The following is a 14,470-nucleotide window of genomic DNA, read 5'->3' as shown; positions in this document are numbered from 1 at the left end:
GTCAATTTAAAAAGATTAATTTTTGGGTTTTAGAAATAAGAGTCTGTCTGTGTGTCTGTCCAGGCCAGGAGGTGGTCTTCCAGTGCCTTGGGGAAAGTCTTCTCCGCAATGCCTTCCAGGGCTATAATGCCTGTATCTTTGCCTATGGACAAACCGGTAAGAACCTTGTCCACAGCTATCTAGCTATATGTCTGTCTTCTTTTCAGTCAGTCAGACATATTTACGAGGATGAGTGACTGCAGGATATTAGAAGGACAAAAGGTATTGAATATATATATATATATATATATATATATATATATATATATATATATATATATATATATATATATATATATATATATATATATATATAAAATCAGTTCATTGTCATGCCAGTAGTAAAGATTAATATTAATTTAGATCTGTTAAGAATAACTTGGTATTCTGCCATTTTGTAGCACAACAAAAGATACTGGAGCAATTTGAATTAATTGTATTAGATTGGATAGTTGTATCTTGTGAAACCGATTTCCGTCTACATGTGTATGTTGTTTGTATGTATATGTCACAAATTTACTCCTTTTTTTACTTTTCAAGTTTTCTGTTCCAATTATTTGTTGCCAGGTTCTGGAAAGTCGTACACTATGATGGGTTCAGTGGACCAGCCAGGTCTTATTCCGCGGCTGTGCAGTGCTTTGTTTGATCGAACACAGAAGGAGCAGCGGGAGGAAGAGAGCTTTACTGTCGAGGTGTCTTACATGGAGATCTATAATGAGAAGGTCCGAGATTTGCTTGATCCAAAAGGGTATGACTTCAGCCTAACCTTCTCAATCTTTTACGAAAAGAAGGATGCGTTTCTATCCTTCTTTAGGTCACCATAACCACTTTTCAGTTCTGCTTGTTTTGTAATCTACTTAAGCAAAGCGCTACAATATTTATTTAGAACACTGAATGTGCCTCAAAGTGAATTCTTCAACTGAAGAGGTGGAATTGTGGCATCAAGTTGAAGCTTCAGCACTCTTACAGGTGTCGCATCTGATATTTGGACTGGGGCATCAACATCAACTGCCTTTTAGGTGAACAACCAGTACATGAATTTGTCCTCTGTTTAGTAAGTAGAACAGAGATCAGGTCTGGTGGATGCTGTTCCCACCAGCTGCTATGGACAGCAGATAAAAATGATTACTCTAATGTGCTGCAGGCACTGATGGAGTCCAGTTCATGTCCATCTGGTCAGCAGTAAATCAGGACCACAGGCCTGTTTTTGCTGCCCCAGACAGCACAACCTTTGACCTTCACTCTCTATGTGACCTTTTAACCTCAAAGAGAGGGCCATTTGACCCCAAAGAGAGGGCCATCTGACAGGCATATGGGATTTTCCTCAGGACTAAAGGAATGATGAAGTTCTCAGGGCCTGAATCAAGTTCCTGGGGAAGTCAGAGTCTCTATAAAGATGGGACAGTTGTAACTAGAACCAACTTAGCCAGAATTACCTCTTGTGTCGATATGTCAAATGAATATTAATCTATAAGTTACCATACTTTTTGTTTGTTTTCAACAATCTTTTACTTTCTATCTAGAGGAAGACAGACTCTGAGGGTGAGAGAACATAAAGTTTTGGGTCCTTACGTGGATGGTCTGTCTCGACTAGCTGTTGCCAGCTACAAGGTAACAACCTTTAAGCAGAAAGGGTTTTTTGCTGTTGATAACTTTGCATTTTTGTCAGGTTTACTTAGAAGTGTGTCAGCATCCAGCTGATATGTGAGCTGACGCTCTTACTTACATTTCCTCTCACTTTGAACCTGAGAGTACTGCAGCAGTGCTGCATCAGCTTGATCTTCCTACCAGTCACAATAGTACAGTCGTGGCATTCAAAATACATATATTTTTACAAATGCAAACCCAGTAACATGTTATAGTTCCTGGGTTTGCAGTTTGACAAGTTTAAGCTGTCAGTGTAATGCGCGGTATTTTCCTGATTAATCCTTGTTATTTGAGCTCTGCTGTCTGTTTCACAGGACATTGAGTCTCTGATGTCTGAGGGGAATAAGTCCCGAACTGTTGCTGCCACAAATATGAACGAAGAGAGCAGCCGATCACACGCAGTCTTCAACATCATCCTCACGCACACACTGAAAGACCTGCAGTCTGGGGTAAAAGGAGCACAAACAAATATTTTTCCTTACATTTTTTGTTGTCTCACCTCATGTTGTCATACTATCTGCTACATTTGTTGCAAACATTTACCTCAGTTTGTCTAATGGTTGATTGCTCAATTTGTATTGGATGCAATATGTTTCTATTCTAGCTTTGTCCAAGTTTTATATATTATTTTCACATGATACAATCTATACAAAGCACAGATATTTTTTCTGCGACAGAACTTGTTTGACCACCAGTCTATTTTTTGGTCAGTTGGCCTCTGGGTTGAGTCATGGGACAGTGTGACGAGGGAACCACAAAAGATGTCAGCTCAGCTGTCTGGGAAAACCCTCAGTTAAAGACATAAAAGACAAATTCTCCTTCCTCAGTGACCCACTGATCTTCTGTGACTCCTTACTCTTATTTCCAGAATGACCTGCCATCTGCAAATTCTTGTTAATAATTCACAGATATGAGTTTGATTTTGTCAGCTGATACGGCCGGCTCGCTTTCAAGGCACACCCAATGTCGGCCACTGTCAGTCAGGCAGAGGCTCATCAAGCAAACGGCTGATTTATGGTCTGAATCACTAAGCCAGCACATCCTGTATGTGGATGTTTCTTATCTGTCGCTTTGTTTCTTTTTTGTCTCCTCATTTTTAATTGTTTGTATTCTCACAATGAACATAAAGCACTACAAACCCCTCTGGACCGGTTTTAGTGCAGCTAAAATTTTACTTCACTAGTTTTTTAGTATCCAGTATGAGCTTGCACTTGTATCCCACTCTTTTGTTGCTTTATGGTGCTTGGCAGTCATTAGGGATGTTTGAAAGTGCAGGGGAGTGGAACTTAGAATAACAAAGACTATTGCACAAAAATCTATTTAATGCCATTGAGAAGCATTTGGCCTGTTTGAAATACAGTAGCTAAAGTATCATCTAACCAGTGTGGAAGCAGCAGTGTTTCCCAAACACATGCTGTGAGTCTGCATGATATAAAATAATAATTATCTTCATTTTTTTCAGAATTTCTTATTCTCTAAATGAAAAAAAGAATTCCTCCAAATTTTGTTATCCAGTTTTGATCAAAGAAACATCAATTGTCAGGCAGCAATTTATGGAGCAAAAATCAAGTAATTTTTGATTAAATTTTATCAAGCAAGACTCCAGATTATTAGTTGCCAACATCTCACATAGCTTTTGCTTCTTTGATATATTTGATCCAGTATTTAACATTTTGGGATTCTCAACAAGCAAGTCACGTTATTTAAAGACTTCACTCGGTTTGAGCTTTGACTCTACTTAATAACTTTCTACTGCTCCAAGTATCCAAAAAATGTCACAGTGGCTGCTATGTCCTCCTGTAAGTGTTAATTACAGCAGGTGGAACAGGAGCAGGCTACAAATATTGAGTAACACTGTGGTGTAGCTTTTCTGCAGGTGGCACCAATCATCAGCTCTCCAGTGTGTGTGAAATATTTTTGGCCCTATTGAAGTCTTTTATTCTATCTATAGATGTCTTCAGTTCTGTGCTCTAGACAAGGATTTGCTCTGAGTGTGTGTGTGTGTGTGTGTGTGTGCGTGTGCGTGTGCGTGTGTGTGCGTGCAAAACTCACTGATCTGTTTCAGGGCTGCTGTGTTTGATCTATAACAGCTTGAGAAAGTTATTTTTAGTGGAAGAAGTGTAAAAAAATTCTATGAGGAGATTGAGAAGAAGGAAGAAAAACTGCTTCATGGGAGACTGAGTTTTTTTTCTAAACACATGCAGATGATTGCTTATACTGATGCTGAGGTGCTGATACTCTGCTTTTGCTCTGCAGCAGGTCAGGTGAAATTCAGGTGTTAAATTCAGCCTCGTCAGCCTCTGACTTAAGTGGTTCTGTCCTTGCACAGATGATGATGTGATATCCAGATCCTGAGCAGTCCATTGCGGGAAATTGAAGGAAACTGTCGATAATAGACTGAAATATAAGAAACCGTTGTGTGACACTGGATTTCTAATATCAAGTGCTTGAAAGAATCACAAGAATGCATGAAAAATGTGAACAGGGGCAAAGGACAGCTTGTCATTGTGATCACAAATTCATTAGGAAAGTTTCTGATCCATTCAAACACCATGTTGTTTATTTCTGGGTCGCCAGTTGCGGCTATGTTCTTAGATCACAACTATGGCCATCGGAAAGCTGAATGCAAGGATTGTCTTAATTTTGTGCATCCGTGGTGATTGATGAGGCATTCAAATTGGTGAGCCAGCCAGATAATATATGACTGCTTTCAAGAATGCCGGCAGATTTATATCTTCATAAATCAACTCTCGGACATTTGTAAGTAATGTGAAAAAAAAAGTTGGTTACATTTTGAGGAAGTTAGAAATGGAAACCAAATCACATGATGTGGAGAGAAAAATGCCCATCCAGCTCAGGAAAAGGGATTGATGTAGACATTGACAGTAATAAATTATTTCCCTTATAATGCGTATGACATATATCATAATGTTCAATATTGGAAAAAACTCTACAGGTTGGACAAAATTTTCATAAAATTCAGCAGTGCAAAGTGCTGGAAAAGAATTGATCGTTTTCATCCTAGGGAGGCATTAATTTTTAAATAAAATTTTATTCTAAAGAATGAACATTCATAGACAAAATTTCCTCCCTTTTCTCTTTAGACGACTGGAGAGAAGGTGAGTCGGCTGAGTCTGGTCGACTTGGCAGGAAGTGAACGAGCAGCAAAAACTGGAGCAGCAGGAGAACGACTCAAGGAAGGAAGCAACATCAACAAGTATGCTAAAGCAGTTCTGACCATTAAAGGAACAGTTTGCCCAACAATAAAGAAGTCTGTCATTATAATTCACTCCCATGCAGACGGAAAGTGAGGTGACGTTTGTCCACTGAACATTCCTGGTCCTCCACAGCAAAACATTGCTGCAGTAATCTCTGTAATCTACAACAGACAATAAGAACAGACAAACAAATAATTTACTTATATTTATAGTAAAATCCAAGTCACCATCTTCAGCTTGCATTTGTAGTCCCATACAATAAATTCATGGCATGAAATAGAAAGTATGTGACCCTTACAATTTTGTATTTGTCAGGTCTCTGACTACTCTTGGCCTGGTAATCTCAGCACTAGCTGAACAGGGAACAGCCAAGAACAAGAACAAGTTTGTTCCCTACAGAGACTCTGTTCTGACATGGCTACTAAAGGTACACACACAAATAATCATCAGATTTTCTTTATATAGAAGAGAACTGCTGATTTATCATTCCAGCTGTTTCTGTCCTACTGCTGTGATGTTTTGCATATTTACACATTTCTGCAGGACTGTCTAGGTGGCAACAGCCGCACAGCAATGGTTGCCACCGTGAGTCCAGCAGCAGATAACTATGAAGAGACACTTTCGACGCTGCGTTACGCAGACCGAGCAAAGAGCATTGTGAACCATGCTGTTGTGAATGAAGACCCCAACGCTCGTATCATCAGGGAGCTGAGAGAGGAAGTTGAGAAACTCAGAGTGCAGCTGACTCAAGCAGAGGTGAGTTATATTTGAAATATTACAAATCAGCATTTCTCAGTTTCTGCTTTCCACGACTCTCGTCTCCTGTTTTTGATCCAGTCTTTGAAGGCCCCAGAACTTAAAGAGCGTCTTGAAGAGTCGGAAAAGTTGATTCAAGAGATGACCATTACCTGGGAGGAGAAACTTCGGAAAACTGAGGAGATTGCACAAGTAAGAAAGTTCTGAAAGTTATTTCATTTTGTTTTTAACAATTAGAACAAACTGATTTATTCTCCATAAAATATCTTAGCTTGATTTTTTTTTTTTGCAAAGGAGTTTAACATATTGGTTTAAGTACCTTTGTCTCTGTGTGCGTAGGAGCGTCAGAAGCAGTTAGAGAGTCTGGGTATTTCTCTCCAGTCATCAGGGATTAAAGTTGGAGACGACAAGAGTTTTCTTGTCAACCTTAATGCTGATCCTGCTCTTAATGAACTTTTGGTTTACTACCTGAAGGTATGAACACACACACAGGTTCCTCAAATGCTTCGCTGAATACTGTGCTATATCTTTGTGAATGTTTTTTACCTATTAATTTCGAATGCCAAACAACATTATCACCACAATTGAGTTTATCAACTAGATTTGATTGTTTTTCTGATCCCAATTCAGATTTCATACAAAAGTAGAACTGGAAAGAAAAGCTATTAAAATGAAATTTTAATAGCTATGAAATATAGCTACGAATGTAGTTATATTTAAAGATTTTATATTTTACTTTAAATGGCAAAAACATCAAATATTACTTCATAATTTTTATCAATGGCATCTATAAAATTGTAAAATTCTCAAAACTACCAAAATAAACCTCAACAAAGACATCTGTGTGTCTAAGGATCACACAAAGGTGGGATCAGCAGACTCTCAGGATATCCAGCTGTGTGGTATGGGTATCCAGGCCGAGCACTGTGTCATCGATATTACCGCAGATTCTGCTGTCATTCTCACCCCTTACCACAATGCTCGGTAAGAAGCACCAGCTGATGGGCTGAATGATGGATTAAGGTTTGTTTTTACCTGTGGAGGCGGCAGTTTTAATGTCACTCTGTCTTTATTGAATTTGTATAGGAATTGTGTTAATGGGTCTCCAGTAACCAGTGGTCTGCAGCTTCACCACGGTGACCGAATCTTGTGGGGAAACAATCATTTCTTTAGGTAAATTTACCGCAAATATTTTTGCGTCGTTTGGTGATTCATTTACTTTTTTCTTACATTTCTTGACATTTATCAACTTTACATTCTAAGACTTTATTTATATCGTTCATGTTTTTCTATATTTGTTTTAAATTTATTATCACCTCAATTCATCACGCATGATAAACAGAATCTTAACCAGAATTAGTAAGGATAGGATTCAATTATATTTGAGCAATTCAGCCAAGCCATACTAATTTTGTGGTCATTTAACTGGACATGTTGCTGGCAGGATCAACTTGCCTAAGCGCCGCTCTCGCGGAGCTGAGGATGAGGAAGGTGAGGGTGGCGTGATGAAGAACAGTGGCAGCAGTGAGCAGCTGGATGCAGATGGTGACACAGGTAGTGAAGTGTCCAGTGAAGTCAGCTTCTCCTATGAGTTTGCCCAGACAGAGGTCATGATGAAAGCCTTGGGTAATAATGGTAAGAAAGCATCTGTATTCTGTATCAATAGAGCATGAGACAGTTTAGTGTTTGTTGTGCTCACACTGCCCTATTTTTATTCCTCTTAGACCCGATGCAAGCTGTCCTTCAGTCCCTAGAGAGGCAGCATGAAGAGGAGAAACGCTCTGCTCTGGAGCGCCAGAGACAGATGTATGAGCAGGAACTCCAGCAACTCCGCAAGAAACTCAACCCGGACCGCCTGTCTGGAGGATCAATGGCTGGTCAGCAGTCCCACTACCGTAGTCTAGAGAGACTCAGTGTGGGAGGGATGAGTCACTCAAGCAGTGCTCAGAGCAGACTGAAGCAGTGGACTGAGGACAGGTGGGAGTGTCTGTGTGTACATCTGCTAGATATGGAAATACACTCTTACTTACCTCCTTGTGATATCTGTCCCTTACCTCACCTCTGTCTGCCCCTTTTTTCTCTGTCGCTTCCTGTCCTCTGTCAGAGAGGTGGTGCTAGTGAGGAGTCTACGGCGGCTGAGGGAGCAGATTGTGAGAGCAAACCTCCTGGTGCAAGAAGCCTGTTTTATTGCTGATGAGCTAGAGCGTCACACGGAGTACAGAGTCACTCTTCAGATCCCATCAGACAACCTTTATGCAAACCGCAAGGTCTCATTTATGGAGATGCTCCTGCACTTATTTCCTGTCTTCTATTTTTTACACAACCAAATCTTAAAATAATCTTTGTGCCTCCAGCGGGATGCAGTGCTCAGTGAACCAGCAATTCAGGTTCGACGTCGGTGTCGAGGGAAGCAGATCTGGAGTTTGGAGAAGATGGAAAACCGTCTTGTTGACATGAGAGAGCTGTACCAGGAGTGGCAGGATTACAATATCCATCACCAGGATGACCCTGTGAGTTAGCTTGACAAATTGCTATGTGCAGTCTAACCCTGCCACATCACGAGGACAGCACTGACACTAAAATTGAGTGAACACATACAGTACTGCATTATTTATGAAATGAGGACATGACCTCAATTGGCTGAATAATGATTGAGTGAAAATAAACTGATGAGAACTACTGTTTAAGAAGCCACAAAAGCTTTTTTCTTTCAAGAACTTAAGATTTATTCAATGTTTGCCTGTTTTGCTTGTGCAGGTCATGCGCTCATATTTCCGTCGAGCAGACCCGTTCTTTGATGAGCAGGAAAACCACAGTCTTATTGGCGTTGCCAACGTCTTCCTTTCCTGTCTCTTCTATGACGTGAAGCTGCAGTATGCCGTTCCCATCATCAACCAGAAGGGGGAGGTGGGTAATCGTTGCTCTAATCGCTTTTCAGGAATTGACATGATATAGGTGAATTTCATCAATGTATTGTGGGTTTTTTTGGTTTGTTTTTTTTTATTTTTAATTTGAGTTCCTGCTTACATTAACATTTAGGTTGTTCTCAGTAAACTGAAAATGGCTCAATCGGATCATTAAAAACCGATTAATTCATGCCTGATTAAATATGTCAGAGGGAAAGGTCACATGGTTATCATACTGCTAGAATCCTAAAGCTTGTTAAAAAATACAAGAAAAGAACAACACTTCAGCTGAATGCAAAGTAGAACCTAAATGTTGGAAGGGTAGAATTCGACTAGACTGACTCACTTTCACAGACACATTTTTAAGCTATGTTTGGAATAATATTTGTTTTGTCTTCCCTCTCTCGACTGTGGTCAGGTGGCTGGGCGTCTTCATGTGGAAGTGGTGAGGGTTGGAGGGGCATTGGAGGACAACATGGCTGGAGGGGAGGATAGCGACAACAACCAAGACACTGAACTTCAGGATCGCAAACTGGTCTGCATGGTGAGACGGGAGAGGAGAGGATCTCATTCATAGCGGTTCATGCAGTAATTTAAAACCATTCCATGTGCATAGCTTTACCCCTAGGGTTAGTTCAGTCTGTCAAAATCCCACATATACATATTTTGGTGTGAAGAATGGCTTTAAATAACTTTTGACCTGTTTGTCTTTTAGATTAAGATCCTGCAGGCCACTGGTCTCCCACAGTATCTGTCCAACTTTGTCTTCTGCCAGTATTCATTCTGGGACCAGCCTGAGCCTATCATTGTGGCTCCAGAAGTAGATCCTTCCTCCTCTTCGCCCAGCACCAAGGACCCACACTGCATGGTGGTTTTTGATAGCTGCAAGGTAAAGCTGGGGAGAGGGGTTGAATCAGTCATAATCAGTTGCAAAGCAAATATTTACAGGTGTAGCTGAGTGCATTGCCATGTCTAAATAGTTGGTATATGACTGATCTTTCTTTTGCCACGTAGGAGCTGGCAGTGTCAGTGACAGAAGATTTCATTGAATATCTGACTGAAGGGGCAGTTGCTATTGAGGTGTATGGACACAGACAGGCTGATTCAGGCAGGAACCCTGCTCTGTGGGATCTTAGCATTATCCAAGCAAAAACACGGACCCTACGAGACAGGTAGACACACAAGCACTCTTCTCTGATTCTCAATCTTGCTTAAAATACTAGCTAGATATAAAACCAAAGTGCATGTGCTGTCTGGATGTGCTGATAATGTTCCTTTTTGAAGGTGGAGTGAAGTAACACGTCGTCTGGAGCTCTGGATCCAAATCCTTGAAATAAATGAGAATGGGGACTTTGTTCCAGTGGAAGTGGTTCCAGCTAGAGATGTGCGGACTGGGGGAATTTTCCAGCTTCGACAGGTAACATCTGAATGCTCTTCATGTTTGACATGTACGTTCTGTCTGTAACTTCATAGCTGTAACTGTACCATGACATTTTCTCCTCACAGGGTCAGTCGAGGCGAATCCAGGTTGATGTGCGCTCAGTTCAGGACTCTGGTACTATGCCTCTGATAGCAGAAGTACTGCTTGCAGTGTCAGTGGGTTGTGTGGAAATCAGAAATACTACAGCAGAACAGGAAGGAGACGAGATGGATAGTTACCAGGTAGAGTAGCTTAATACAATTATAGCCTATTGCATTATTGAGAAATTTTACAGTGACTTACAGCTGAATTTGAAAACGGATGGGTTTGTCGTGTAGGAGAGAGACCTGGAACGTTTACGGAGACAGTGGTTAGCTACACTCACCAAGAGACAGGAATACCTCGACCAGCACCTGCAGAGCCTGGTTAGCAAAGCAGGTAACGTTACAGGCACATTGTTTGCACGCTAAAAAGAAAATGTGAACACTCTCAGGGTTTTAGTATTGTTTTAAACATCATTTTGTATACAGAAAAGACAGAGGATGACATGGAGAGGGAGGCCCAGCTTCTGGAGTGGAGACTAACTCTGACAGAGGAGCGAAATGCTGTTATGGTGCCCTCTGCTGGCAGCGGCATACCTGGCGCACCCGCAGAATGGTACGATGTGTGATTGTTGTCGATGGTTCCTCAGAGGATCATCATGGGTGAGTGTCGATATTGATCACTGCATTTACTGCTTGTTCACAGGGTTCCTTTACCGGGCATGGAGACTCATATTCCTGTCATCTTCCTGAACCTCAAACGTAAGTATGTTCTTTGATGAATAATCGGTACCTCTCATGTTGTTCTGCTTACAGGCTAGTTGGTAATGTTTTCATTGGTTTTTCCAGCTGATGACCTCAGCTCGCAAGACCAGTTTGAGGTTCCTGAGGCCGGAGGCTGGGATGCCACCCTCACTGGAGAAGATGAGGATGATTTCTTTGACTTACAGATTGTCAAACACTACGATGGAGAGGTGAAGATGGACAGAACAAGGTTTCTTGAATTTGTTTAGTTTTTATTTTTTTAAACTTTCTAAATATTTGTCCTGCCTCACAGGTGAAGGCGGAAGCATCATGGGACTCCACGGTCCATGAGTGTCCTCAGCTCAGTCGCGGTGGAGTGCTACCGGAGCAGCGGGTATACCTGACAGTTCGGGTGGTGGTTCAGCTCAGCCACCCTGCCGACATGCAGCTCTTCTTGAGAAAACGGATCTGCGTCAACGTTAACCCGGGCCGCCAGGGTTTTGCTCAAAACTTTCTCAGGAGGATGTCCACTCGAAGCACCATACCTGGTTCTGGGGTCACCTTTGAGGTGGTCTCCAACATCCCCGAGGTGATGCCTACAGGAAGGAATTACATTTAGGATTTGTAGAAGAACTTCTCTGCTGGAAGAGTTACTAACCTTCCATTTTATGCAATGTTTTGTACCAGCAGGATGCCCCTGGTTCAGAGGACAGGGAGATGCTGGCCCGGCTTGCTGCCAATGTACATAATAGCCAATCAGCTGATGAAGAGGCTGCGATAGAGAAATACCTCCGCAGTGTCCTGAGCCTGGAAAACATTCTGACTTTGGATAGACTCAGACAGGTGGATAGAGATACAGACAGGATGGGTAGATGGAAAGTCGGTCTTAAATAACTGCTCTGAAGTTTCATTGCTTGGTAAAATAGTATATTTATCCAAGCTTTTTGATTTTTTTTCCTCTAATATGGTGAATTGTTACCTGTGTATTTTAGGAGGTGGCAGTCAAGGAGCAACTGATGAGCAGAGGGAAGAATAACAGAAGGAGCATAAGTTCTCCTTCAGTTCACAGGGTAAAATATAAATGCAGCACTGTTACACCGCACTATATAGTACAGGATAATGATAAACCCTCTGTTCATCCATCCTTAGTTGTCTGGAAGTAGACAAGACCTGTCCACAGCCTGCCTGCTGGATGATAAGGTAATCACAATGTCAAATGTCATGTTAGAGTAAGTAGATCCAGTGTTCATTTCTAGTCTGATTTTGTCTAAGTAGCAAATATGTTTTTTTGTTTTATCATTTATGTTTTTTATAAAAACCATGACATGTTACATCTGCATTATATATGCTCAAATCAAAGTACATCATCTATTTCTCAGGGTCGATGGGAGAGTCAGCAGGACTTCTTCATGCCTTCCCAGCATCCCCGCACCCTCCCCCGGCCCGCCTCTTCTCCTTCTACCTACTCCACCTCCCCCTCATCATCCCCAGCGTCTTTTGGCATCGCGTCTCCACAGAACCAGGAACCAGAACCAGGTAAATCTCCTTCATCCCTCCATGTTCCTCTCCTCCCTTCTCTGTGATGTTTCTCATCCATGCTCTCAGCTCTGTCCTCCTTCTTCCTGTATGCTTCTTTTTCAATTTCAACAAAATAATCACTTTTCTGCTTTGCTTCACTCTTTCTCCTTTTTTTTGATGTTGCCAAAATATGAGTTTGCTGCACAGTCCCAGGTCATTTTTTACATTATTAAATACTGGATCTATGGTTCCTTCCTGCTCAGAAGATTTGTGCATTTTGTCTTCCTGTTTCAGCATTCATTTCTATTATATTTGTTTATGCAACCTGCTTTTCAGTGTCCATGTGCTGTTCTGATCAATTTTATTATTTGTTGATTTTGGAGTAATTTCTTGGCCATGTCAGTATTTGTTACTGTGATATGCTTTTCATTGATTTTGTTGCCGATATTACCAGAATTAATCATTTTTTGATTATATTCTGAATAACAATTAATGGATTGAAGTGCTTTTAATGATTTATAATAACTAATCAAACCACCTGTTTGTCTGCTGGCTCCATCTGTCCTTGTTTTGTAATTTTTAGCTACATGCTGAACTTTCATTCAACTTCTTGTCTCAATCTTCCGTGCCTACTCTACTTCCCCACACCTGCTCATTTGCTGCTTCCTGCCTCGATTCATCTTCTTCTTCCTCCTCTCTCACCTCTCCACCCCCTTCCCCAGGTCGTTCAGGACTTGCTGCCTCTTATCTTTCAGTTAAGGCGCTGGTCCCTCAGATGCCCAAACTGCTCAAGTCTCTGTTTCCAGCTCGGGATGACAAAAAGGAGCTGAGACCTTCACCACAAAGCCAGCAGGTAGGTAGAGTCAGTGCAGGAGAGATTGATACAGCCCACAATACTCTGCCCTTTATCTAACTCTGTGAATCAAGATGCAATTGACTGAAAAAAACAGGATGGAATTCACTGAATAATAATACATGCACAACTAGTGCTACTCCAAGCCTGACTGACATCTCAAATTCTGGCAGCGAATTACTGTTTCTTTATTTAGACTTTACGTATTGTTACTCAGCAGCATTGTCCTCGCATCGTGACATCAGGAACAGACGACAGCAGAGTCAAGGCGGAGCCGGTGAGATTGAGTCCATATCCAAACTCTTTGGAACTGCAGTATCATAAATATTAATGTTGTTTTTTTATGTTTCTGTGTATTAATTAGCCCAAAGGGCTTTTTTATTTGTCCAGTCGACTAGAATGTGGCTGCAAATGTCACAAGCAGACGATGTTATATGTCCTTACTGCACATATGAGGCCCTAAGCCTTATAGCACATGATTGGTTCAGAGAATGATTATGGCAATATTAGAGTAGTTCATCATAATAGCTGATTGTTTCATTTTTGGTTTGCCTTGTCTGCATGTTTTCTTCTGTCCCTTCGTTCCTGGTGGAATCGATGCTGTAGACTGCTATTCTACGGCCCACAACCAAAGACAAACGAGCAGAGTTCCCAGAAGTCCAACCTCTTCCCGTGCATGACCCGCATGACACTTCCCCCCTCAGCCCCCTCAGCCAGTCATCAAGCGGCTACTTCTCCAGTAGTGTTTCTACAGTTACCCTGTCTGATGTCCTCCAACCCTCTTCCTCGTCTTCCTCACTTCTGGCTGCTGAGACTACATCAATCACAAATCCTCAACAGCAAAGCGCTGACAGGAACGATGTTGTGACCTCTCCTCCTCAGTATGGCTCCAAAGCGGCAGTCATTGCCACTCCACATACTTCCCATAGCTCAGCCAATCACAACAATGTGACAGCGGAAAATTCCTTCTCTGAACACAAGACGGTCAACCCGGCCGGAGACGGAGGAGGAGGTGAAGGCTTTGAGAGGCTGGAGATCTTTGTGGATGATGAAGACCGCAGTCATGACATCGTACTGCCTGATTGGCTGACTGAGGGGGCAAATGTTACCGTCGGCAGCAATAAGGCTGGGACAGTGCGCTACGTCGGAATGACACAGTTTGCTGAGGGAGTGTGGGTGGGGGTGGAGCTGGACACCCCTGTTGGTAGGTATACGACTATGAAGGTTCAGTTATGACACAAATACAAACTAAACCATTTCCTAAAGCTTTGGGTATTTTGTAGAGTAAAAGACCACTGGTCCTTTACAATGATCACCTCACTACCCTG

At 41.7% G+C, this 14,470-nt stretch overlaps 1 protein-coding gene across 1 annotated transcript in view; it reads left to right on the top strand.

Annotated features, from left to right (window-relative positions):
• Positions 1 to 14,470, top strand: part of kif13ba (kinesin family member 13Ba) — a 36,000-nt gene that overhangs the window by 15,153 nt on the left and 6,377 nt on the right. The window contains exons 6-38 of the mRNA XM_068318117.1: positions 64 to 156; positions 607 to 787; positions 1,563 to 1,650; positions 2,001 to 2,135; positions 4,791 to 4,903; positions 5,220 to 5,331; positions 5,448 to 5,660; positions 5,742 to 5,852; positions 6,000 to 6,134; positions 6,514 to 6,644; positions 6,747 to 6,833; positions 7,105 to 7,295; positions 7,385 to 7,637; positions 7,765 to 7,927; positions 8,015 to 8,170; positions 8,418 to 8,567; positions 8,985 to 9,110; positions 9,282 to 9,455; positions 9,581 to 9,738; positions 9,851 to 9,983; positions 10,073 to 10,228; positions 10,325 to 10,424; positions 10,517 to 10,643; positions 10,734 to 10,789; positions 10,877 to 11,001; positions 11,085 to 11,360; positions 11,462 to 11,614; positions 11,764 to 11,841; positions 11,921 to 11,971; positions 12,151 to 12,307; positions 13,012 to 13,142; positions 13,360 to 13,419; positions 13,749 to 14,346. Coding sequence (XP_068174218.1) covers positions 64 to 156; positions 607 to 787; positions 1,563 to 1,650; positions 2,001 to 2,135; positions 4,791 to 4,903; positions 5,220 to 5,331; positions 5,448 to 5,660; positions 5,742 to 5,852; positions 6,000 to 6,134; positions 6,514 to 6,644; positions 6,747 to 6,833; positions 7,105 to 7,295; positions 7,385 to 7,637; positions 7,765 to 7,927; positions 8,015 to 8,170; positions 8,418 to 8,567; positions 8,985 to 9,110; positions 9,282 to 9,455; positions 9,581 to 9,738; positions 9,851 to 9,983; positions 10,073 to 10,228; positions 10,325 to 10,424; positions 10,517 to 10,643; positions 10,734 to 10,789; positions 10,877 to 11,001; positions 11,085 to 11,360; positions 11,462 to 11,614; positions 11,764 to 11,841; positions 11,921 to 11,971; positions 12,151 to 12,307; positions 13,012 to 13,142; positions 13,360 to 13,419; positions 13,749 to 14,346 — 4,971 coding nt within the window. The remainder of the gene's footprint in view (positions 1 to 63; positions 157 to 606; positions 788 to 1,562; positions 1,651 to 2,000; positions 2,136 to 4,790; positions 4,904 to 5,219; positions 5,332 to 5,447; positions 5,661 to 5,741; positions 5,853 to 5,999; positions 6,135 to 6,513; positions 6,645 to 6,746; positions 6,834 to 7,104; positions 7,296 to 7,384; positions 7,638 to 7,764; positions 7,928 to 8,014; positions 8,171 to 8,417; positions 8,568 to 8,984; positions 9,111 to 9,281; positions 9,456 to 9,580; positions 9,739 to 9,850; positions 9,984 to 10,072; positions 10,229 to 10,324; positions 10,425 to 10,516; positions 10,644 to 10,733; positions 10,790 to 10,876; positions 11,002 to 11,084; positions 11,361 to 11,461; positions 11,615 to 11,763; positions 11,842 to 11,920; positions 11,972 to 12,150; positions 12,308 to 13,011; positions 13,143 to 13,359; positions 13,420 to 13,748; positions 14,347 to 14,470) is intronic.

The sequence above is a fragment of the Antennarius striatus genome, chromosome 1 (assembly GCF_040054535.1).
Source record: "Antennarius striatus isolate MH-2024 chromosome 1, ASM4005453v1, whole genome shotgun sequence".
NCBI lineage: Eukaryota > Metazoa > Chordata > Actinopteri > Lophiiformes > Antennariidae > Antennarius > Antennarius striatus.
Note: the sequence above shows the minus strand (reverse complement) of the source record. Positions and strands in the feature narration are given on the sequence as shown.